The sequence below is a fragment of the Podarcis filfolensis genome (assembly GCF_964270895.1).
Source record: "Podarcis filfolensis genome assembly, chromosome: 2".
Taxonomy (NCBI): Eukaryota; Metazoa; Chordata; class Lepidosauria; order Squamata; family Lacertidae; genus Podarcis; species Podarcis filfolensis.
Window position 1 is genome coordinate 8444281 of NC_139605.1, and position 24571 is coordinate 8468851.

At 47.8% G+C, this 24571-nt stretch overlaps 4 protein-coding genes across 8 annotated transcripts in view; 1 reads left to right on the plus strand and 3 right to left on the minus strand.

The window, feature by feature from the left end:
* LOC310756746 (uncharacterized protein) overlaps nt 1–24571 on the minus strand; it is a 1375527-nt gene that overhangs the window by 770861 nt on the left and 580095 nt on the right. The gene's annotated exons all lie outside the window — the stretch shown is intronic.
* Nucleotides 1–24571, minus strand: part of LOC310757092 (zinc finger and SCAN domain-containing protein 31-like) — a gene marked incomplete at its 5' end in the record, with an annotated part of 210941 nt that overhangs the window by 128651 nt on the left and 57719 nt on the right. The window lies entirely within an intron of this gene.
* Nucleotides 423–24443, minus strand: LOC310756435 (uncharacterized protein). 2 transcript variants are annotated; one of them, XM_083600498.1, is made up of 12 exons: nt 24320–24443; nt 22379–22479; nt 19677–19878; nt 18343–18487; nt 16371–16789; nt 13880–14006; nt 12723–12836; nt 11329–11496; nt 5839–8034; nt 4195–4247; nt 2891–2964; nt 423–754 (listed from the first exon to the last, which is right to left on the minus strand). In XM_083600498.1, the coding sequence occupies exons 2-11, from the start codon at nt 22447–22449 to the stop codon at nt 2920–2922; spliced, it is 3540 nt and encodes a 1179-aa protein (XP_083456624.1). In that variant the 5' UTR covers nt 22450–22479; nt 24320–24443; the 3' UTR covers nt 423–754; nt 2891–2919. The 2 variants fall into 2 exon arrangements, with proteins under 2 accessions (XP_083456624.1, XP_083456623.1); XM_083600497.1 differs by having other exon boundaries at nt 5839–8037.
* On the plus strand, nt 9746–11186 carry LOC310757189 (CD82 antigen-like). The gene has a single exon (XM_083602430.1). The coding sequence runs from the start codon at nt 10038–10040 to the stop codon at nt 10797–10799; it is 762 nt and encodes a 253-aa protein (XP_083458556.1). The 5' UTR covers nt 9746–10037; the 3' UTR covers nt 10800–11186.

A 24571-nucleotide genomic window follows, 5' to 3' on the forward strand; every position in this document is an offset into this window, starting at 1 on the left:
CCGTTTACCTTCCCGCTGGAGTGGTACCTATTTATCTACTTACACTTTGATGTGCTTTCGAATTGCTAGGTTGGCAGGAGCTGGGACCAGGCAATGGGAGCTCACCCCGACCTTCTGATCAGCAAGTCCTAGGCTCTGTGGTTTAACCCACAGTGCCACCCGCGTCCCTTAAGGCCATTATTACATCCAGGCAAAGAAACAAAACACCATTGAAGGTCACAGAGCCTGGGGACACGGTGTGGGGTGGGTGGTCGGGGAAAGTTCAAAGGGCCGAAGAGAAGGGTCTGGAGGGTCGCTTTTTACTGCCAGGGCCAGAGGTTTAAAAGGCAGGTGGCATGTATAAACTCGTAGAAATCTGTGGCTCAAGCACAGGCTGGGCAAGGCAGAACCAAACACGGAAGCCAGAAGATGCAATGCACCCATTCGATTCTAATGAGTTTTATTCAGAGCTATAGCCTTCAGAAAATGCAAGCGAAGACAAGGGTTTTTATATAGTGCTGACATGGATTAAAAGCCAGATGGGGGCTTCAACGACCAGAAGGACTGAGAGAGAGGGGGGAGATGATCTTGGGAGATATTTCAATAATTCTGAAGCAGTTGCAAGATAACCAAGCCCTGAAAAGGGATTGAGTTTCTGCACAGAACTCATGAGAAGGTTAAAGATACTCTGCTGCAGCGGCATCTGTAAAAAGCTTTTTCTTTTTTTTTTTTTTTTTTAAAATCAGGTTCAGCAAACTGGCTAGCTTCCAGAATCCTGCATGGGAAAGAAAACAAAAGAGCATCACAACGATTTGCTAAAAGAGAGAGAGAGAGAGAGAGAGAGAGAGAGAGAGAGAGAATATATACAAATACACCTTTCTAATATCAGGGCATGAAAATATTTGCAAGGATCCTTTCCACAAGTAATAAAATGCCTGTTCCTAAAAAAGTTGTAGATTAATGTCCACAGCTATGTGAATGCCATGTTTATTTAAAAAGCAAAATGAAACACAGATTTATGCATTTAGGAAATCTAATTTCTGCCCCAGTCAAAGCTTTTGAGCCTTGTGTAAATTATCATGTAACATGGTCTTAACTTGCATAACTTATTCAGTATTTTATATACAGTATATATCTTTGCTTTGGCCACCTCCATACCATGCATATAAAGCACCATGATATTATTTTAAACAGCCATGGCTTCCCCCAAAGTATTCTGGGAATTGTAGTTTGTTAAGGGTGCAGAAGTTTGTTAGGAGATTCCTATTCCCCTCAGAGAACTATTGTTCTCAGAGTGGTTTGACAATCCCTATTCACAGGGAAATCTGGGAACTGTAGCTCTGTAAGGGGAATAGAGATCTAACAATCCTTAGCAAACTACAACTCCCATAATCATTTGTGCCACTGGAGACACAAGTCAGGGTCTGCATTGTTGACCTGAGTGCACTATCTATATACCCGCAGGTCCCACTTACTGAACAGACTGCATTCCCTGGAAATCATTCGTTAAGCGAGTGTTCGCATAACAAGTCCATGTTTTCCATTGATTCCTATGGGAATATTTCTAACTGGGGATTTGTACAATCTCTGTGGTTCCTTCCCGATAATGACTGCAGCCAACCAGCAAAAAAGAGACAATAGGAAAAACAAATTTGTCCGATCTCTCCTGCTCCCTGATTTTTCTAATTTCCCTCTCTCTGCATGCTTTCTGCCCAAAAATGGCTGCCGTTGACCAGCAAAGCACAAGGAAGAAAGGAAGTGGGCAAAACCTGGATATTCAGATATCTGAATCTGCTGGTTTGGGCATAATATTTACGCTTGGATAAGTGAATTTTCCAAGAGTGAGTAGGTGGATAGTGGGACCTACCTGTACCTATATCTATACTTCTTTAATAAAATTTCACAGTACTGCCTGATTGCGTTGATTATAAATACAAAGGAAAAAGTATAATATATGAACATATAATTACTATACGAAAGGAATTAAGTTGTCAATTATTATGCTGTCAATTCTATGAAGTTGCATTCAGAGCAGACCCATGGAAATGAATGGAGTTACGTTAGTCATGTCCATTGTTTTCAATCAGTCTACTCTGAGTAAGCAGGAGACAACCCTCTGATGTTCAATGAAGCTATTTGTTTTTACAGCTTTGTTGTTCTTTCCATCTCATTCCTGTCATTTCTAGCAGCATATTCTTTCTGAATACAGTGGTACCTCAGTTTTTGAACGTAATCTGTTCCGGAAGACCGTTCGGCTGCCGAAACATTCAACAACTGAGTCGCAAAGGGTGGTCTGCAGTTTCAATGGAGAAAATTGGAAAAAATGCAGTGGAAGGCGTTTGACTTCTGAGGCGGGTTTGAAAACGGAAGCATTTACTTCCGGGTCTTCGGCATTCGAAAACCGAAACGTTCGGTTTCTGAGACACTTGAAAACTGAAGTACCATTGTATGTCGAAACCAATCAGAATGTTTGGGAGGCAAAGGTGCATTAGAAAAGGAGACTCTACTTCTACACATTTATTCTGCTTAAACAGTATGCTAATAAACATCTTTCCAGAGTTTATTAATAAAATCAATTGGACAAGGGTGACCAGCAGGTTCTTAAGGGAGAAGGTGGTTTTTAAGATATCTGAGGGATTTCAAGGTAATAAAGCAGCATTTTTTGATAGGGTCTGGGAATTATTACCATTTACTGTGCTTATATCCCATTCTCCTGGTGGGATATAGGAACTTATCCACTCTTCCTCATCCTCGTTTTATCCTTGCAACATGGAGGATAAACTAAGGAGGAGGAACTGGCCTATCGTCATACAGCAAACTCCGTGGATGGACCAGGGATTTGATCCTTTGTCTCCCTGGTCCTCACACAAAACTCCAGGCTCCACAACACGCTGGCTGTTGCTTGTCTTACCCAAGTGCAGCTTCCCAGCGTTTCCTGCTCTATACAGCAGTGGTCAAAATAATGGCATTGCAATCCAAGCTCATCTGGAACAATCAAAGAGTGTTATGAATAAGACAGATGTCATCTACACAGCCCAGCCAGGGAAAGGCAGCTTTGGCACATCCGGGCTTGGGCGTGGTTTAAGTTTAAGGCTCTCATCTGCATTATCACTTTAAAAGGTAAAGGATCCCTGGACGGTTAAGTACAGACAAAGGCGACTATGGGGTTGCGGCGCTCATCTCACTTTCAGGCCGTGGGAGCCGGCATTTGTCCACAGACAGCTTTCCGGGTCATGTGGCCAGCAAGAATAAACTGCTTCTGGCGCAACAGGAAACTATGACGGAAGCCAGAATGCACAGAAACGCCGTTTACCTATTTATCTACTTGCGCTGGTGTGCTTTCGAACTGCTAGGTTGGCAGGAGCTGGGACAGAGAAACGGGAGCTCACCCTGTCATGGGGACCCCTGACCATTAGGTTCAGTCGCGGATGACTCTGGGGTTGCAGCGCTCATCTTGCTTTATTGGCCGAGGGAGCCGGCGTACAGCTTCCGGGTCATGTGGCCGGCATGACTAAGCCGCTTCTGGCGAACCAGAGCAGCGCACGGAAACGCCATTTACCTTCCTGCCAGAGTGGTACCTATTTATCTACTTGCACTTTGACGTGCTTTCAAACTGCTAGGTGGGCAGGAGCTGGGACCGAGCAACGGGCGCTCCCACTGTCGCGGGGATTCGAACCACCGACCTTCTGATCGGCAAGCCCTAGGCTCTGTGGTTTAACCCACAGCGCCACTCACGTCCCTTTTAAGCAGTCATGGCTTCCCCCAAAGGATCCTGGGAACTGTAGTCTGTTATGGGTGCTGAGGAGACCCTCTGTTCCTCTCCCAGAACTCCATTTCCCAGGGTGGCTAAACAATCAGTCCTTCCCAGGGAATTCTGGGAATTGTCACACTTTATCAGAATTCTCCCCAGGCCATGCACTTTCTCCCCAAACCTCCCTCTTGCTGATCCTGCTTTGTAACCCTCCAAACGTCTCCTTGAACTCTGATAACAGCCCCAGGGAGGTGAGGGAGCGAACATAAAACTTGCTGGCTGAGCAAAGGTAACATTTCATTGGCTGCCCTCCTCTGGCCCCACCCACCACTGTCATGTGACCCCAGGGGATTCTCCAGAAAGGAACAAAAAAGGTCATTCCCCGATTCCTGTCATAGAGGAAATAATGATGCGTTGTAATTAAAAGCTTCTCTCGCCAAAGCAAAATGAGAGCTCTTCCTTACCACGGCGGTGCTGATTTCCTCCACGGTGAGCTCTGTAGATTCAGCAATGAAGCCTGAAATGTACAAAAAATAAACTGCTACAGTGTTTTTATACACGGGGAGTGGGGAGACCACGAAAGGGGTAGGTGGGGGAACAATAAGGAGGATGTAGGCGTGTCACATTCAGAGATGGTTGTTATTATTATTATTATTATTATTATTATTATTATTATTATTATTTATTGGATTTATATACCGCCCTATACCCAGAGGTCTCAGAAAAGATCAACATAAAAAACACAATATACTGTATAATAAAAATGACAACCCAATAACACCTGCCCGCAAAAAAAGAAAGAGCCACATTTTAAAAGGGCATATAGGATGGTTAAAAAGGAGGCTGAGCTATGGGCTGTTCCTTGGCATGCTGCCAGAGATCCTGACAAGACAGAAGTACTGTTCTTGGGGGACAGGGGGCGGACAGGTGTGGAGGACTCCCTGGTCCTGAATGGGGTAACTGTGCCCCTGAAGGACCAGGTGCACAGCCTGGGAGTCATTTTGGACTCACAGCTGTCCATGGAGGCGCTGGTTAACTCTGTATTCAGGGCAGCTGTCTACCAGCTCCATCTGGTACGCAGGCTGAGACCCTACCTGCCCGCAGACTGTCTCGCCAGAGTGGTGCATGCTCTGGTTATCTCCCCCTTGGACTACTACAATGTGCTCTATGGGGGGCAACCTTTGAAGGTCACCCGGAAACTGCAACTAATCCAGAATGCGGCAGCTAGACTGGTGACTGAGAGTGGCTGCCAAGACCATATAACATACATTGGCTCCCAGTATGTTTCCAAGCACAATTCAAAGTGTTGGTGCTGACCTTTAAAGCCCTAAACCATGGGTAAGCAAACTAAGGCCTGGGGGCCGGATCCAGCCCAATCGCTTTCTAAATCCAGCCCGTGGACGTTCTGGGAATCAGCATGTTTTTACAAGAGTAGAATGTATGCTTTTATTTAAAATGCATCTCTGGGTTATTTGTGGGGCATAGGAATTTGTTCATTTACCCCCGCAAAATATAGTCTGGCCCCCCACAAGGTCTGAGGGACAGTGGACTGGCCCCTTGCTGAAAAAGTTTGCTGACCCCTGCCTTAAACGGCCTCGGCCCAGTATACCTGAAGGATCATCTCCACCCCCATCGTTCAGCCCGAGGGACCAGCTCTGAGGTCCAGTTCCAACGGCCTTCTGGCGGTTCCCTCACTGCGAGAAGTGAGGTTAGAGGGAACCAGGCAGAGGGCCTTCTCGGTGGTGGCGCCTGCCCTGTGGAACGCCCTCCCAGCAGACGCCAAGGAAATGAACAATATCTGACTTTTAGAAGACATCTGAAGGCAGCCCTGTTTAGGGAAGCTTTTAATGTTTGATGGTGTTTTTAATATTCTGTTGGGAGCCGCCCAGAGCGGCTGGGGAAACCCAGCCAGGTGGGTGGGGTATAAATAATAAATAAATTATTATTATTATTATTATTATTATTACTACTACTACTACTACTACTACTACTACTACTACTACTACTACTTTTAATCCAGGGATCCTGGGGTCGAACCTGGAAAGGAGGTGCTCCCCCCAGGGCAATGACCTGCCCTCACAGAAGCAAATCAACCCACTCCATCTCACCTATGTGCATCTGTTCATGTTCGGCAAGCTGGGATCTCCTGCTGAAGCTTTCCGTGCATTCTGAGCACTGATAGGGCTTCTTTCCCGTGTGAGCCGCCTTGTGTGTGATCAGGGACTTTTTCCAGCTGAAGCTTTTCCCGCACTCGGAGCACTTGTAGGGCTTCTCTCCCGTGTGGGTCCTCTTGTGCACGAGGAGGGCAACTTTCTGGTTGAAGCTCTTCCCGCAGTCGAAGCAGGTGTACGGCTTCTCTCCCGTGTGGATGATCTCGTGGCGTGCCAGGTGGTCCTTCTTGTGGAAGCACTTCCCACACGCAGCGCAGGCGTATGGCTTCTCCCCCGTGTGGATCCGCATGTGGTTGATCAGGCCGACTTTCCAGTTGAAGCCCTTCCCGCACTCGGAGCACTGGTAGGGCTTCTCTCCCGTGTGGGTCCTCTTGTGAGTCATGAGGCGGTCTTTCTTGTAGAAGCTTTTCCCGCACTCGGTGCACTCGTACGGCTTCTCCCCCGTGTGAGTCCGCATGTGCGCGGTGAAGTTGGCTTTCACGCTGTAGCTCTTCCCGCACTCGGAGCACTCGTGGGGCTTCTCCCCCGTGTGGGTCCTCTGGTGCGCGAGGAGAGAGGATTTCACGTGGAAGCATTTCCCGCACTCAGGGCATTCGTACGGCTTCTCCCCCGTGTGGATTCTCTTGTGCTGAATGAGGATCCATTTGCCGCTGAAACTTTTCCCGCACTCGGAGCACACGTATGGCTTCTCCCCGGTGTGGGTTCTCATGTGTACGTTAAGAGCAGACGACCAGCTAAAGCTTTTGCCACAGATGGCGCAATCGTGTACGTTCTGCTCCCCTGTATGTTTCCTCATGTGCATGATCAGGGACCGTTTCCAATGGAAACTTTGGCCACAGTCAGAGCATATGTGTGATCGCTCCCCGGTGTGGGTTTTCTCATGTCTTAAAAGGTAAGAGGAGCATGAGAACCCTTTCCCACAGTGTGAACACTGATACGGTCTCTCTCCGGTGTGAGTCCGCTTATGCACATCAAGGTACGATTTCAGGATGAAGGATTTCCCGCAATCGGAACATCCATATGGCTTCTCTCCCGTGTGGGTTCTCCGGTGTGTAATAAGGCCCGAAATCTGCTTGAAGCTTTTGTCGCACTCGGAGCACTCGTACGGCTTCTCTCCCGTGTGAGTCCTCTTATGCGTGACGAGGGTTGCGCCGTGGTTGAAGCTCTTCCCGCACACAGAGCACATGTATGGCTTCTCTCCGGTGTGGATTCTCCGGTGTGTGATAAGGTAATCTTTGCGGCCAAAGCTCTTCCCGCACTCGGGGCATTCGTAGGATTTCAAGACGGGTCCCACCGAATGGGACTTCTTGTGTCTCCGGAACGATGCTGCGTAGCGGAAGCACTTTCCGCACTCGGAGCACTGGTACGGCTTCTCCGCCGTGTGGCTCTGCTTGTGTATGTTGAGGGTCCCTTTCTCGCGGAAGCTCTTCCCGCAATCGGAGCACTGGTACGGCTTCTCTTCGGAATGGGTCCTCATGTGCACGTTGAGGGCAGATTTCACAGTGAAGTTCTTCCCACAGTCGGAGCATTCGTAGGGTTTCTCCCCCGTGTGGATTCTCCTGTGCACGGCAAGGTGCGGCTTCCGATTGAAGCTCTTCCCACAGTCCGGGCACTTGTACAGCTTCTCTCCCGTGTGGATTCTCTCGTGCAGAATAAGGGACCCTCTGCGATAGAAGCTCTTCCCGCACTCGGAACACGTATACGGCCTCTCCCCTGTGTGGATCCTCTTGTGCTGGACAACGTATGCTTGTTCCCGAAAGCTCTTCCCGCAGTCCGAGCACTGATACGGTTTCTCTTCCGTGTGGCTTGTCTCATGGCTGAGAAGTTTGGGGCGGGAAGAGAAACCCTGGCCACACTGGGAGCAACTGTACGGCTTCTCTCCAGCATGACCCCTCTGGTGTATAACCAGCTGAGACCGCTTATGGAAACTTTCCTCGCAGGAGAGACATTTATATGGATTCTCTTTCGCTGGTACCTCCTTCAGATGCTCTGTGTGCTGCAGGATTCCAGGTGTCCCTTCAGTCTTAAGACCCTGGGGAGATTTCTCGCTGACTGTCCCCAAAGTTTCTTCTCCTCCTTGCTCAGCTGTTTCCAGCTGACTCTCCTCTTCATTCCCTGGCACTTGATCACTGTCTGCTAGAACAAAATGAGAAGGAGAGAAAAGAGTGTCACAAACGGGTCCTGCAATAAAACATTACAGTGTGGAGTGTTCCTCTGGTCGGCCAGCCATACCCCCTCCTACGAGACTCCATTCCGTTGCCTCTCGCATCTGATTTTCTGGGTCCCCAGCTGTCAGCATGCGACATCCACATTGGGCTTTTTGGAAGCATGGATTCTACCTTAGGGATTTTTTGTATTTCTGAAAGCTTTGAGGTTTCACCAAGCCCACTGATAGCTTCTCCTTGTGTGTATGTACGTGTGTGTAATGTGGTGTTCTACTTGGATAATGCAACATAAAAACCATGAAAATAGCCTGCTAGCTCAGACCGAAGACTCATCTGGCCCATCAGGCTGTTCTCACACGGCGGCTGGTCTTTGGGAAACCCCCAAGAAACTTAAGAGAATCTGCACCTTTTTTTTTAGAATCTCCCTCCCTCTCCTGTACACGAGAGGAAATTGTTTTTTGAAGCCCATCTTAAAAGAGACATTCTTCCTTCAGCACAAGGGGAAACGCTTCTAACGCACGTATATGCTTCAGCTAAAAAGGATGCATTTGACTTCAAAGTCAAATTGCTTCTACCCACAAACAAATTTAAAGTCAAATTGATTAAATTATGATACCAGCAATAGTATGTTTATGCCACTTGTCTTATTTAGATGCCGCCCTAGAGTGAAATTGTGTTCCAGAGCAGTTTACACAATTAAAATGTGGGGGGTGCAATAAAAATCACGTAAATTGAAAAGCAAAGCAAAATCAGCGGATGAAACAGTTGGCAAGCCAGGATGGTGTGGCAGTATGACCAGGGTTCAAATTCCTACTCAGTCATAAAGCTCATTGGGTGACCTTGGGCCAGTCACTGCCTCTCAGCCTAACCCACCTCAAAGGGTTGTTGTGGGGATCAAATGAGGAGGGGGAGAACCACATACGCCTTAGGGGAAAAGGTGCTTAAGGGGGCTGAATTGATGTTTTTATTATGTTTTAAGAAACACTGTAAGCTGCCCAGAGTGGCTGGGGAAACCCAGCCACATGAGTGGAGTATAATAATAATAATAATAATAATAATAATAATAATAATAATAATAATAATATAGTGGTACCTTGGTTGTCAAACTTAATCTGTTCCGGGAGTCCATTAGACTCCCGAAATGGTTCGAAAACCAAGGCATCGGACGTTTGGCTTCCAAAAAACGTTCGCAAACTGGAACACTCACTTCCAGGTTTGCGGCGTTTGGGAGCCAATTTATTCAGGAGCCAAACCATTTGAGTTCCAAGGTACCACTGTATTATTATTATTATTATTATTATTATTATTATTATTATTACTACTACTACTGACGTAATGCAACCCTAACAGAACAACTGCTAAAGTGAATAGCTACTCAAGGAAATTATAAACAACTACATAGGCCTATTGAGACACCTGAAAGTCAAAGGCAAGTATTCTATTGATATATTGCAGTTATTTTCATTGCTATATTTCTGTAACTCATCTCAGACAAGCAGGGTATAAATACAAACTAAAATTGTATTTTTATTGTTCTAAAGAGATGGATCTATCTATCTATCTATCTATCTATCTATCTATCTATCAGGCCCTCCAGATGTTGCTGAACTTTCTGCTCGCATCATCCCTGACCAGTGGCCATCAGTTTAGAAGTGAGGAAATCAAATGGAATGTACCACGTCAGCTGACAGGGGGAGGAAGGCCACTTCTGAGTGCTCCACTTCCAGAAAGGGGGAGGGGAGAGGGGAAAAAGACCACATAAATGAAGTGGCAGATGTTAAAAAACAAGAGGGGTTGGGGTGCAGAACTCAAAGGCGACCAGATGATAATAAAAAAAGCTGTGAGCCCAGGGGCTCTAAGGCACTTGTTCTGTGGCTCATCCAAGCCTGGGCAGCTGTTGAACTGTGTGTTTGTGTGTCTGTCCTGGAGGTTCTGAGTTCCGAAACAGAAGGAAGCTGCGTCTGTGAGAAGATGAAGCCCATCTGTCAGAAAGCCACTGCTTACAGCCTCTTCTTCTTCAACCACCTCTTCTTTGTCCTGGGGGCCATGCTGATGGGCTCCGGACTATGGCTCTTGTTCGACAAGAGAAACTTCATCACCATCCTGCAGATCTCGACGTCCACCATGTACATCGTGCCTTACACCCTAATTGGCGTCGGTGCCGTCACCATGGTGATGGGGTTCCTGGGCTGCGTCGGGGCCTTCAGCGGGAGCCGCTGTTTCTTGGGACTGTACTTCCTCGGCCTGCTGTTGCTCCTGGCGGCCCAGGCCACCACCTTCTTGCTCATCTACCACCGTGCGAAGGCCATGAAGGAAAAAACGCCCACCTTTGTCCTCCACCTCATCCGGTACTACGACCTGAGGCACGAAACCAACAGGTCCGCCATGCTTGCCTGGGACTATTTCCAATCCAAGATGTCTTGCTGCGGATGGATCGGGCCAGAAAACTGGAAGCTGAACCTCTTCCTCCAGGACAGAAATTACACACTCTACCCTTGCTCCTGCGGCGTCAACGCCACCAGCTCGGAGGCAGCGATAGGCTTCTGCCCTCTGGCTGCTCCATCCGGCGCCTTCGACAGCTGGCCGGTGAGGAAGACGGGCTGCGTGGTCTCCGCCCGTAAATGGTTTCAAGAGAACAACGAAGTCATCATGGGGGTCTGCGCAGCCGTCTCTCTGACCGAGGTGTTGGGAATGGTGCTGTCCGTTTGCCTCTGCAAGAGCAGAGCACTCTGAGGAGAATTCACCGGATGTGGCCAAGGGGCAAAGGCCACTTTTGATGCCGACACAGACTCGGGCAAATCTCTTCCATATTTTATTTTTAGTCCACTTCTGGGCCTGTCTTGACAAGTCTCTGAATGCGCCTCCTCTGCAGCTCTCTGTTACCATAGCTATGTGTAAATAAACCTTGTGCCCTACCCAATTTGGGGTAATTTGGGGGACTTTTGACCACTGGGAGTGCTATCTCTCTCCCTTTCACTGTCAAACAAGAGAACCCTTACTCTAATTCGCCTCCCTTGCCTTTGCTTCCTCAGATCTACTGAACCTGTTTGCAGCAAATGTTTGCAATATTTCACTACTTCGCTAAAAAAAAAAGAGAAGATTAAAAAAGTAAAATACTTATTTTTGCTTAGCGCTCAGTCTTTTGGACACTAATCAGACTAATGCTAGGAACAGCATTTTACATCATTGTGACTTACCCTGGGACCTCAGGATGAAGAGCGGGGTAGCAAAAATAACTAAGTGAATAGAAATAAGAGACTACCTGCCAGTTTCTTCTTCCCCTTCTCAGGTGCCTCAGATCCCTGTCGCCTCTTTGTTCTTCCCAGACCCCTGGAGTTCTCCTCCATCTCTGTGCCCTCGCTTCCTTCGCACGGTGCCCCACACAGCTCCCCTTCATCGTCGCTCTGCCACCCATCGCTCACCGGCACAACTATAAGGAAGAAAGAGGGGGGCGGAAATGGAGCCTGAAAACTGCTGTGGAGAAATGGGGGTACAAGGGATACAGCCAAATACACACCATTTCTGATTAACGTTGAAGTTGCTTTGTGATTGTAAGAGGCTCTGGAATGGGTATCTGCTCAGAAAATCAACCTAAACCCAGCCACTTTGGGTGGTTCCCAACAGAATATTAAAAACACAATGAAACATCAAACACTAAAAAGAAAGAAAATGAACCTAAATATATTTAAAATAAAACTAATAAATAAGCAGTGGTCTGACCTGATTTAATCTGATATAGTTAGATTAAATCAAATAAACAAGGAATATTCCATGTTATGTTGGAGGGAATGCCAGGAAACAGGGAATTCTGTTCACATGTGGTAGGGGTGTAAATAAGTACAATTTTTTCTGCCAAAGGGTGTTTAAGGAGATAACAGAAATCACTGGGTTAAAGCCGACCAAAAGTCCAGAGGTAGCATCATTATCAATTTACGATGGGGTGGAAGGTTCGCAGGCCATGAAGGGCTTGCTCACAAATTTATTGACAGCCGCACAAATTATGATAGCTAGGAAGTGGGAAGGGGCAAGCAGAATATACAATGAAAGAATGGTATAAAGAGGTGTGGGATATAGCTATTAACGATAAATTAACATGTGCCATTAAGGTAAGACAGGGAATATGCAGGAGAAATGATTTTGAGGAGATACGGAGGGTGTCTGTAGAATTTGTACTGTTAAAACGGAAAGGGGTCAAACCATCACAGGTGCTGACATTTTGGGAGGTTGGATAGTTACAATGGAATGGTCTCTGGGGTGGGGTGCACATTTTTATTCTCATTTATTTATGATTATGACTTTGTCAAAATAAAATATAATAACGGGGGCGGGGAATATAAATAAATAAATAAATAAATAAATAAATAAATAAATAAATAAAAGCAAGCAATCAAGCAAAGGTCAAATAAATCGCACTCAGCACACTTCTGAGAATTCCTCTCTTGGGTCCCCCCCTTTTTCCTTCCATGAGGTAAAATATGAGTGCTGGTCTTACATTCTTAATCCCTTCGAAACCCTGGCAGGCTCAGGCCTAGAGACAAGGCCCAGATCTAAGCGCCGCTCCCTTGACTCAGGGCAGTATGACAAATAGCGGCTCCAGATCCATTCTCGACAGAAATTGCTTCTATTAAACGAACACTATATTTAATGAGTACCCACTTTCAGCAGCCTCAGTCACGGAGGAAACTTCCTCCTGAGACACTACTTCTTCAGATGCAGGGACTTCGACTTGAATGATCTCTGCCTGGTTGTTGTCGCTCGAAGGCTCATCTTCTGTAAGATCAAGACAGACAGAGACAGGGGAAATGAATTCTAAGGAAGAGGGGGAAAACTCTCTCTTTCTCTCTCAAGAAATCACCTAAGAAACCAATGGGCCAAGGGTGCCATATATGGTTTGCTTCGGGGCATTTTTTCTCCAGCCGGAACTTTCCGGAACTCAGTTGTGGCACCTCTCAGGTGGCCGTCATTGCCGTTACAGCGGAACCTCGGTTTTCGAAAGTAATCCGGAAGGCCGTTTGACTTCCGAAATGTTCGAAAACCGAGGCTCAAAGGGCAGTTGACAAAATCCAATGAAAAAATAGAAAAATGCAGCAGAAGCCATTTGACTTCCGAGGTGCGTTCGAAAACAGAAGCAATTACTTCCAGGTTTTTCGGTGTTCAGGTTCCAAATCGTTCGGCTTCCGAGACGCTCAAAAACTGAGGTTCAACTGTGTAAGAGAAGAAGGGAGGTGTTCATGGTGAATTCCGGCACCTCTTTTTCTAGAGAAATAGCACTGGTTCGCTTCCATATGATGTCCTAAAAACACCTCCATTTTAGATTTTGTCTGCACTGTTTTAGTTAGGAGTCCACTGGCACATCTAGTTTAGAACTGTCCACACTGACTGGCAGCAGCTGCCCAGAATTACAGACTGGGGTCTCTCCCAGCCGTACCTGAAGGTTGAAACTGGGATTTCCTGCATGATCTACCACTGCGCTATGGCCGCTCCCTTTATAGATAAAGTAATAGCCCAGTCCTACTTCCAAACAAACAGAGAATCCTTTTTGTGACAGGCTAGAGATAAGAATTGCCCCTCACACAGGACTAGAGTCTTGTGACAGCAGCCCTCAAAATGTCAGGCAGGCAACGGAGGAGGGGAAGAGGAGGCGAGAGAAAAGACATGTCATAGGAACAGGAGGGGGGAACCTTTGGCCCTGCAGAACTACAACTCCCATCAGCCTTTGCAAGCAATGTCAATGTATGATGGGAGTCCAGCAACACCTGGAGGGCTGGATTTCCCCCTTCACCCGCCATAAGGGAAGCACAAAGAATTGTTACCCAGCAAAGCACAACTTCCATCTCCCTTCCTGGTGGGCCTCCTGACCCGCAGCGAACGCCGCACCTCCGAGGGAGCCTTCTCGGACTCGGGGAGATTGGCTGCCATCTCGGCCAGCGGCCTCCGCACCTAAAAACAGGGAAATGGGTGAGGGAGAGAAGGCAGCGCAGCCCAGAAAGGGATTGGCTCTGTTCCTTCAGGTCTGTGCAGCACTATGTCCGCTCGTGAGGCAGCGGCCGTCAATGTGGCAGTGTTAAGGACGCAAGAAAAGCCTGGCTGCTGGATCAGGCCGAGGGCCCACCAAGCCCAACATCCTGTTCCCACAACGGCCAACCAGTGGCTGCAATGAGAAGCCTGCAGAAACGACCTGAAGGCAACAGCACTCTGCCCACCTGCAATTCCAAGGTACCGAGGGGCAAGCTGCTTGCTAGCCTTACCCTCCATGAATTTGCCTAATCCTCTTTCAAGCCATCACGGCCTCCTGTAGGAGGGAGTTCCACAGGGTAACTGTGCTGTGTGCAAGAGGACTTTCTACACAACCTACCAACATTCAGCTTTGTATGGTATAGAAACATGGCAATGGTTTTACATGCTGTCCTGACTCATTTGGAGAAGAAAGAGAACTATGTGAGACTGTTATTTGTAGACTTTAGTTCTGCATTTCATACTATTCTTCCGCATAGATTGGCGCCCAAACTATTAGACCTGGGAGTTACACCGTGTTTGTGAAGGTAGATATTAGATTTTCTATCAAACCGTTCCCAACGGGTCAGGATGGGTTCCCACGTCTCTGCGGATCTCATCATGAATATGGGGACGCTGCAGGGGTGTGTGTTGAGCCCGCTTTTATATACGCTCGGTTAAACCACAGAGCCTGGGACTTGCCGATCAGAAGGTTGGCGGTTCAAATCCCTGTGACAGGGTGAGCTCCCATAGCTCGGTCCCTGATCCTGCCAACCTAGCAGTTCGAAATCACACCAGTGCAAGTAGATACCGTATTTTTCGTCCCATAGGACGCTCCGTCCCATAGGACACACCTAATTTTTTTTGGGGGGGGGGGAAATAAAGGAAAAAAAATTTCTTCTTTCTCATGATATTAGAACCCACAATACGATAATGATACAATACGATAATCTTTATTGTCATTGTCCCATACAGAACAACGAAATTGAAAAATCTACATAAAACATTCAAAACTCAATGATCTTATTACTGGGGTATTTGGGGGCACAGTCAGCTGTATAAAGGTAAAGGGACCCCTGACCATTAGGTCCAGTCGCGGATGACTCTGGGGTTGCGGCACTCATCTCGCTTTATTGGCCAAGGGAGCCGGCATACAAAGCTTCCGGGTCATGTGGCCAGCATGACTAAGCCGCTTCTGGCGAACCAGAGCAGCGCACGGAAACGCCGTTTACCTTTCCACCAGAGTGGTACCTATTTCTCTACTTGCACTTTGATGTGCTTTCAAACTGCTAGCTTGGCAGGAGCAGGGACCAAGCAACAGGGATTCGAACCGCCGACCTTCTGATCGGCAAGTCCTAGGCTCTGTGGTTTAACCCACAGCGCCACCCCCACCCCAGATTCCAATGTATAGTTAGCAGTTAAACACGTTGCAGGATTCCCAAAAATAGACCAGCAGTAGCAGAGCTTTACTGCTACTGAAGGCAAATGAGCATAACGGTCAGAAATCCAATACATTCAGGATTGGCACTGTCCATAAGAAATCCAGTTGCAGCAGAGTTAACTTAAACTTATGATGACTTATAATAAGACTAAATCTTGACACTTAACACTACAGAACACCACACCAGACAGAAAAGAGATAGAAAGAGAAAGCAGAAAGCCAGGCTCCTTCTGGCCTCTTATTATAGACAGCATGACCTTGACTGAAAGAAAAAACAGAACCAGTTTAAAGCAGCTGTACTCAGGGTCTCTGAAGGAATAACCCAAACAGGGCACACCAGTACACATATAACCCACACAAGAGGTTCCCTGTTGCAGCTCTGCCTGAGTCTATGCTCAATACTCAGCTTCTTTTTGAGATGGCTACTCTTGTTGGAAGGGGACGTGGGTGGCGCTGTGGGTTAAACCACAGAGCCTAAGACTTGCCAATCAGAAGGCCGGCGGTTCGAAACCCCGCGACGGGGTGAGCTTCCGTTGCTCTGTCTCTGCTCCTGCCAACCTAGCAGTTTGAAAGCACGGCAAAGTGCAGGTAGATAAATAGGTACCGCTCCGGCGGGAAGGTAAACGGCGTTTCCGTGCACAGCTCTGGTTCGCCAGAAGCGGCTTAGTCATGCTGGCCACATGACCCGGAAGCTGTATGCCAGCTCCCTTGGCCAATAAAGCGAGATGAGCGCCGCAACTCCAGAGTCGGCCACGACTGGACCTAATGGTCAGGGGTCCCTTTACCTTTACTCTTGTTGGAACTCTATGCTTTCAGCTTGTGCAACCAGTCTCAGTGGCCTGGATCCGCCATAGGGGAAATGAACTCACCTCTTCCCCTTGCCCTCTCTTCAGGAAATCCTCGGCAAGGGTCACAGCACTATCACAGTTTGCTGGTTGCTCTTCCTTGACGTAGTCCTGCATCTCCCGGGGCAGGATGGCCAGGAACTGCTCCAGGATGACCAGCTCCAGCATCTGCAGTTTGGTGTGCTTCCCGGGCTTCAGCCACTGGTGGCAGAGGTCCCAGAGCCGGTCGCAAAGCTCTCGGGGCCCTTGGACCTCCTCGTAGCGGAACTGGCGGAAACGCTGGCGATGGGCGTCCGAGTTGTCGACAGGCTCCTCCAAGATGTTCTGCCATGTCCTCTCCCTGCATTCCCTCCAAGGCCTGGGCTGGAGGAAGCGAGGGCCTTTTCCTGCCGCGGGGTCAGTCAGGCCGTGCTCCCGCACAGATGTCAAGCGAAGATCCCGGGCTAATAGTTTTTAAGGACAAGAGGTGAATACCAGGATGGGGCATTTGATGGTCAATTCACTTGGCTCAATAGCAAACTATAAATTATGTTGATCAGTACTAAAATATTTTTATTTATCAGCCCTGAGTGCTCACTGGAAGGACAGATCGTGAAGCTGAGGCTCCAATACTTTGGCCACCTCATGAGAAGAGAAGACTCGCTGGAAAAGACCCTGGTGTTAGTAAAGATGGAGGGCACAAGGAGAAGGGGACGACAGAGGACGAGATGGTTGAACAGTGTTCTGGAAGCTACCAGCATGAGTTTGACCAAACTGCGGGAGGCAGTGGAAGACAGGAGTGCCTGGCGTGCTCTGGTCCATGGGGTCACGAAGAGTCGGACATGACTAAACGACTAAACAATCCATTGGGGCAGTCAAATACAACATTCATTGTTTCCCTAGAGTGAACACATGCAGGGGGGGGGGTGTTACTCCAGCCAGCATAACTTCCTGTTCCACTGGTCTGCAGCGTTCTCCCCCTGCATGTGAACAGGGAGATGGGCGTGACCCTGGCTGACCCCATAAAAGAGCCGAGTCACGCAGCCATCTTCCTCTTGCTGCCAGCCTGCTCTCCTGCAGCCATTTTCTTCTCTTGATGCTGTTCTCTTGATGTATTTTGCTGTCTGCTGGCTCTCAGCCAGCAGCACATGGGCTCAATCCCCATATGGGATAAACTCACACTTTGTTATGTAACTACTAGCTAAAGCCTGCCTTCAGGGATCATACTGTGAACTGAATGCGAGTAAACTTCTTGTTACTGTTAAGGAAAGAAGAAGAAGAGAAGTGTTTGGATTTGATATCCAGCTTTATCACTACCCGAAGGAGTCTCAAAGCGGCCAACGTTCTCCTTTCCCTTCCTCCCCCACAACAAACACTCTGTGAGGTGAGTGAGAGTGGGGCTGAGAGACTTCAGAGAAGTGTGACTGGCCCAAGGTCACCCAGCAGCTGCATGTGGAGGAGCGGGGAAGCGAACCCGGTTCTCCAGATTAGGAATCTACCGCTCTTAACCACTACACCACACTGGCTCTCTTGTGTCTTTATTCTTTAAAGGGGACACCAGGATTAATCCATCTGGGCAATCCAGACTGGATTGCTTAACTAAAGAGATTGAAACGAATCTGCAAACTTGCTTCCTGCTGAATTGAGGGGAATGTGCTCTGCTACACGACTCACTAGCATGAGTGATCATCTTTAATCACTGTATCCTCTCCTATTATCCTTAACATTCCCACAATTTATCTGCAAGTCTCAGGGTGGTTCACAAGATAAAACCACAAGATAAAGTCACAAAATACATAATCCAGTAACACACACACACCTCAAACACATTTTAAAAGGGCGTCAGCCAAAGGCCTGCCTAGAGAGGAACATTTTTGCCAGGTGCCTAAAGGTATATAATGAAGGCGCAAGCGGAACCTCCCTGGGGAGAGCATTCTACAAACTCATACGCTCGGTCTCTTTTTACAGAAAGCTGTATTCCAGCAGCGCCTTTTGTGAAGTTTAGTTGCTGACCTACCTGGACTGGCCGGGAGAGAGTAAGAGTGCTCCAGCCCCACAACATCGCTCCCAGGGGAAGGCACTTCTGCATCGCTCTCCTTGGTTTTCAACTGACGGCTTGGCGGAGGATCACGACGGATGTGGGGCCGCCTCTTTTTACCGCCCTGTATGAAAATGAAACTTTGAGCAGTGGCCTACCATTGGCCTATGGTATAATAATAATAATAATAATAATAATAATAATAATAATAATAATAATAATAAATTTATACCCGGTCCATCTGGCTGGGTTTCCCCAGCCACACTGGGCAGCTCCCAACAGAATATTAAAAACAAGATAAAAACATCAAATATTAAAAACTTCCCTAAACAGGACTGCCTTCAGATGTCTTCTAAAAGTCAAATAGTTGTTTATTTCCTTGACATCTGATGGGAGAGCATTCCACAGGGCGGGCGCCATTACCTAAAAGGTCTTCTTTACCTAAAAGGCCTGGTTCCCTGTAACCTCACATCTCGCAGGCAGGGAACCACCAGAAGGCCCTCGGAGCTGGACCTCAGAGTCCGGGTAGAACGATGGGGGTGGAGACGCTCCTTCAGGTATACAGGACCGAGGCCCTTTAGCGCTTTAAAGGTCAGCACCAACACTTTGAATTGTGCTCGGAAACGTACTGGGAGCCAATGTAGGTCTTTCAAGACCGGTGTTATATGGTCTCGGCGGCCACACCCAGTCACCAGTCTAGCAGCCACATTCTGGATTAATTGTAGTTTCCAGGTCACCTTTAAAGGTAGCCCCATGTAGAGCGCATTGCAGTAATCCTAGCGGGAGGTAACCAAGCGGGAGGTAACTAGAGCATGCACGCAATCACACTCCCCAATTGTGATTCCAGCAAGTGATATTCAGAGGCATTCCACCTCCAGCTATGGAAGTCAGTTAGTCTACACGCTGGGTCTAAGGTGCTCCCACGAGATCTCACAAGAGCATCCCAGTGCATCTGGAGTCAGAGCGCAGAGAGCACCTTGCTCCCCAAGGAAGACAAAGAGGCAAATATTCTTCTCTCTAAGGAGGAAAGGGTTCCTGTGTGGTGAGGCTGCTCTTGCCAGCGACTTCAGGTGCAACAAAAGCAAAATATGCTATTTTGAGAGGCTCTGAGTTCCTTGGGGCAGTGAGGCCCTTTCAGCAAGCCAGCCACAGGGAAACCGGTATACTTGTGAAGGGACGGCTCCAATGGTTCGAGTACACAAATTTCTGCATATATGTAGAACACTCTGAGCCAGACCCCCACATAAGGCACAATTGTACTGTATAGCAAAGGTGTCCGTCCACGAGATTGATGGGAGGACGGTGAGATTTACCTTCTTCAGCCGCTCGGGTATGTTAAACATTGTCGGAATCGCTTCAGGCTTTAAGTACCGCCTCCCAGAAGCTACGTTTTCAAGGTAGTCTGTCTCGCAAAAATGTTCCGAGCAGATCACATGGTGCCGCGTGGGAGTGAAGTTCTTGCGGCGGATGTTCCAAACCCACTTTTTCAACAGATCTTTTTTCCCCAGAGGAAACCTATGACAAGTATGTGATATACAGTCATACCCCGGGTTACAGCCACTTCAGGTTGTGTTTTTTTGGGTTACGGACCGCCGAAACCCGGAAGTACCAGAACGGGTTACTTCTGGGTTTCAGCGGTCGCGCATGCGCAGAAGCGCTAAATCAAGCTTTGCGCATAAGCGCCGAATCGCAACCCGCGCATGCGCAGATGCAGGTTGCGAACACTGTGGGTTACGAATACACATCCCACAACGATCACGTTCACAACCCGAGCGTCCACTCTGTGTGTGTGTGTGTGTGTGTGTGTGTATATGGCAATTAAATACTGCATTCATGTTCCATTTCATACAATGTGTTCATAGGCAGCAGAGGCACAAGGCACAAACGGATTAAAATCCCAAACTCCTCTCCTCACAGATACCCAGAAACTGTGCTCATAACTATGAAACAAACACACACGGCTATAATTAGATAGAGAGATAGAATCAGAGAGATGGAAGGGACCGCAGGATCATATTCTAGACCAACCCCCTGCCATGCAGGAATACGCAACTGGTCCACATGGGGATTGAACCTGCAACCTTGGTGTGTTTAGCACCACGCTCTAACCAACTGAGCTATCCCGGCAAGTACTGCCTGACCTTTAGTCAGACCCTTGGTCCATCTAGTTTAGCACATTCTCCCTCACAGAGCTACAATCTCCAGAGGGGTTTGACAGCCAATCCCTCTCCCCAGGGAACTCTGGAAATTATAGTTCTGTGAGGAGCATAGGGGGTTCTCCTAAGAACTTAACAAACTACAGCTCCCAGAATTCTTTGGGAGAAACCATGACTGTGTTGAAGGAGGTTTACTCTTGCCCAGGAAAAATGTAAGTGCTGATTGCTTGCAGCTGGTTTTAAGTGCAAGACTGCTGATTGCTTATACCTGGCCAAATCTGAATGCTAACTGCTGAATCAGCAACTGGCAACTGGCCAGAATGTGATTGTCCTGCCTATATAAGAGGAACCCGACCAGCAAATTCTATCTGCTGCACAATATCTCTGCTGTATGACACCTACCTGCTCGCTGCTGCTGGGCTCTGGGCTGTGTTCTGTGTTTGGAGCTAAATATGAACCTGCAACCTGGATCTGTACTTTGCTGTGAGTTTTGCTGTGTAGGCCAGGTGGCAATTCTCCATCTAAAGGAGTACCCCCCTAGTGCTCTAGCAGGAGACTCTGCAAACATGTGTAACTGTGTATGCTCAAGCCTGCCAGTAAATGAAGCCGCTGACTGAAATTTGCCGTCTATTTTTCCCTTTTGCTGGTGCAAAGTGAACTTGCTCAGGCCTCTCACATTTGGAGCTGTTTCCTGACTGTGCCCAAGTGCTCCAACAGACTGTTTAGAGTGGAATTATTATTATTATTATTATTATTATTATTATTATTATTATTATTATTATTTTATTTCTACCCCGCCCTCCCTGGCCAGAGCCGGTCTCAGGGTGGCTAACACCAGTAAAATGACAATAAAAACATATTGGGGGGCAATTTAAAATACAGGTTAAAATGCAATTTAAAATGCAGCACCATTTTAATAATAGCCCATAGATCAAAACCATAAGGGGAGTGAAACATAAGGGTCTGACTGAGTCTAAACCAAAGGCCAGGCGGAACAGCTCTGTCTTGCAGGCCCTGCAGAAAGATGTCAAGTCCCATGTGACAGAGCGTTCCACCAAGTCGGGGCCAGTACTGAAAAGGCCCCGGCCCTAGGGCCAATCTAACCACGTTGCGACTTGGGACCTCCAAAGTGTTGTCATTTGTGGACCTTAAGGTCCTCCGCAGAAGCGGTCCCGTAGGTACGTGGGTCCTAGGTATGATATTGCTTTAAAGTTATACTGCAGATGGGGCCACAGATGTTGATGGAGGGGGACAGAGGAGCAAGGAAGCAGGAACACTGGCTGGCTTCTAAGAAAAGATACCTCTCCGTGCAACGCCAGCATCAACGTGTTGATTACAGATTTAGTTTGGGGATGGAGAACTACCAGTTTGTGGGCTTAATCCAGCCCGCCAAGTCTCTGAAGGTGGTCCCCTGCACTCTTCCTATGCCCTGGCTCTCTCCTGAAGTGCAACTGATGAGCAGCAGAACATCACCAGGGCCGGTGGAGGGGTACCACAGAGTGGAGATGGCAGCTCAGCAATGGGGGGAAATGAGCTTGCAGTCAAAGCTGTATGCAGACAGTGCCATTTCAGACTGCAGGTCGGGTGCTCACATAATTTCAATGCTCACATGATAGAACGTTTCCCGCTTTAGTTAATAATATATATATGTATTTAAAGATTCCTTGCTTAGTACATCAGGAGGAAGCCATAATTATAAACTATCCTCTTTGATAAAAATTGCTAGAAGGGCCTGCCAGATCCGACCAGTGAAGCTGCCACATCACTCACTGCACATCCTCCATTATTTGCTAGCTTTCTATATGCAGGGAATGTACCAAGTATGGAGAAAATTCAGTTCAAGCCTAAGGGCACCTTACCTGTGAAATGAGATATTGTTGCCCAGCAAAAATTTGTTGTTGCAGTTTATTGCACAACATGATTTCACCATGATGGCAGAGATGTAGCCGCTGGCCAAAAACTGTAAGGGATAACGGTAGAGAGTAGTTAACAGTATGGAACAAAGTTTACAAGAGGAATCTGAAAGACTGTCTCCTTCCCTTACATACTTTCTCAGGGGTTAAGATCAGCAGAGGGGGGGTGTCTTGGTAGTTCCGCCACCCTCATTCCTGGGGGAGAGGCAGCCCAAGAGAGAGCTTTCTCTGTAGCAGCCCCTACAGAGGGCTGCTCCCCACAGATGTGCCAGAAGGAATTCCCTCCTCACAGATGTGCACCGGGTACCTTCATTGTACAGCTTGCAGTACATGCAAAAGGCACCCAACTTTACTTTGGCGTGCGTTCACACACACACCCACACCCACACCCACACACCCACACGCAGGGTCATCTAGTCTAACCTCCTGCAATGCAGGAATCTCTTTTTTATATCATATTTTTTATTAATTTTCCATTTCAATCCAATAATACCCTAATACCAAATTATAATACAATTACTAATACCAATTGTTCAAATACCAAATTATATAATTTAGGTGGCCTCCCGTGTGCTAGAATTGACAGTTTGATGATTTTCTTTATTTGTGAGTTCCAAAATCTTATTAATTTCAATTACATCCCAGTCAAAATAATAATCCCTTCTACAACAACTGCAATATTAATAACTTCTATTCGTGCTGACACATTAAATGATTTATAGAACTACAAATGAGGAACTCAATCTATATCCTTGTTCTTCCTGTTTGTGGCAATTATTATGTCCATGTTATTTTTTCCTGTCCTTGTAAAATATCTTTTCCTGGTTGTTGCTGTTCTCCATCACGCCTGAGCTGACATCCCATTGTTGTTTCAGAGATTTCTCCATTGCTCTGTCCTTTTGCAACTTTAACAACAGCTGCAAAAAGTTGCAAAGTTGCAATGCAGGAATCTCAACCAAATCATAGATGGCCATCTAACCTCCCTTCCACCACATTTATGAAAGATTTGAATGTATTACATTTCAAAGGCCTGTCTGATGGGGCTGTAACTCATCTAATTGGGAACCACTCCTATGTGACCATTCCTATGTGAAGTACTGCGGACCCCGTTTTTCAAAAGCCCAGCCACAGACCCCTAAATTTGAAAATGTTGACACTTCTATGGTCATTTTTGTTATGTGAATGGTGCTCACAGACTCCTGAGTGAGTTATGCAGACCCCCTGGGGGTCCACGGACCAGTTCTAAATCATTAACAACAACAACAACAAAGCAATCCTGGCAACAACAATAAACGACTCTTGACATCCCAGTATGAACAGTACTGAGCTATAAGGGCCACAGCACTTGCGTTCAAGGCACTTTCCTATGTCCCTAATTCCCAATCCAGTCTCCCCCGCCCCGATTCTATTTTATTAAGTTTCAACGTTTTTAACCCACGCCGTCAAACCACAATTTCGCCTTTTCTCTTCCTTCTGACGCCTTCCCGCCCTTTAACCCCCTCGGAGTTGCTGTTTCTCCCCTTCTGCTCTCTTCTCCCTAGCAAACCATAACCACCACATCATGGTTCCTAACCCAGTTATATTTTTCTGTTTTGGGAGGCGAAGGGCAGCGAAAATCAGAGGCGGATCACCACCTCTGCAGGCAGGAGATCCCAGGATCCACCCGCCACGGCATCTCCAGGAAGGACTCCCTTCTGAAACGCCAGGACAGCTGCCTAGAGCAGCTCCCCCAAGTTCCTAGTCCCTAAGAGAGGCGGCATTTGAACCAGCGGCTCAGGGGCTCCAGCCTTTGGAGCCGCCCTCCGAGCAAGCGCCTTCTGCCTCCACAGCAACGGGGTCCCCACTTTTCCGACCCCCGCTCACCCCCCAAAATCATCCCCGCCGCACCTTCCGCTGGCGGCTCCCTCCATGCAACCAGCCTCCAGCTGCTCTGCCAGGCAATGCGGCTCCTCCTTCGTGGCCCAAGAGGAGCGGCACCGGAAGGTGCGCCCGCTATTCCTTCCCCCCAACAACACCGGGCCTTGGCTCCGAAGGGCCGCTTCCTTTCTAGGAAGGCGAGAGTTCGGCTGCTGGTTGCCTTAACCCCTTCGTGGCGGGATCCAACCGCCAGGTGTCAGCGGACTCCCCCCCCCCCCTCTG

Coding starts and splice junctions, on each gene's coding strand:
- LOC310757189 (XM_083602430.1), top strand. CDS start 10,038: ATGAAGCCCATCTGTCAGAAAGCCACTGCTTACAGCCTCTTCTTCTTC.
- LOC310756435 (XM_083600497.1), bottom strand. CDS start 22,449: ATGGTGAAATCATGTTGTGCAATAAACTGCAACAACAAATTTTTGCTG. Junction 14,007..16,370: donor AGAGAGGGCAAGGGGAAGAG/GTGAGTTCATTT, acceptor CCCTGTTTTTAG/GTGCGGAGGCCGCTGGCCGA. Junction 2,965..4,194: donor AGGAAATCAGCACCGCCGTG/GTAAGGAAGAGC, acceptor TGATTGTTCCAG/ATGAGCTTGGATTGCAATGC.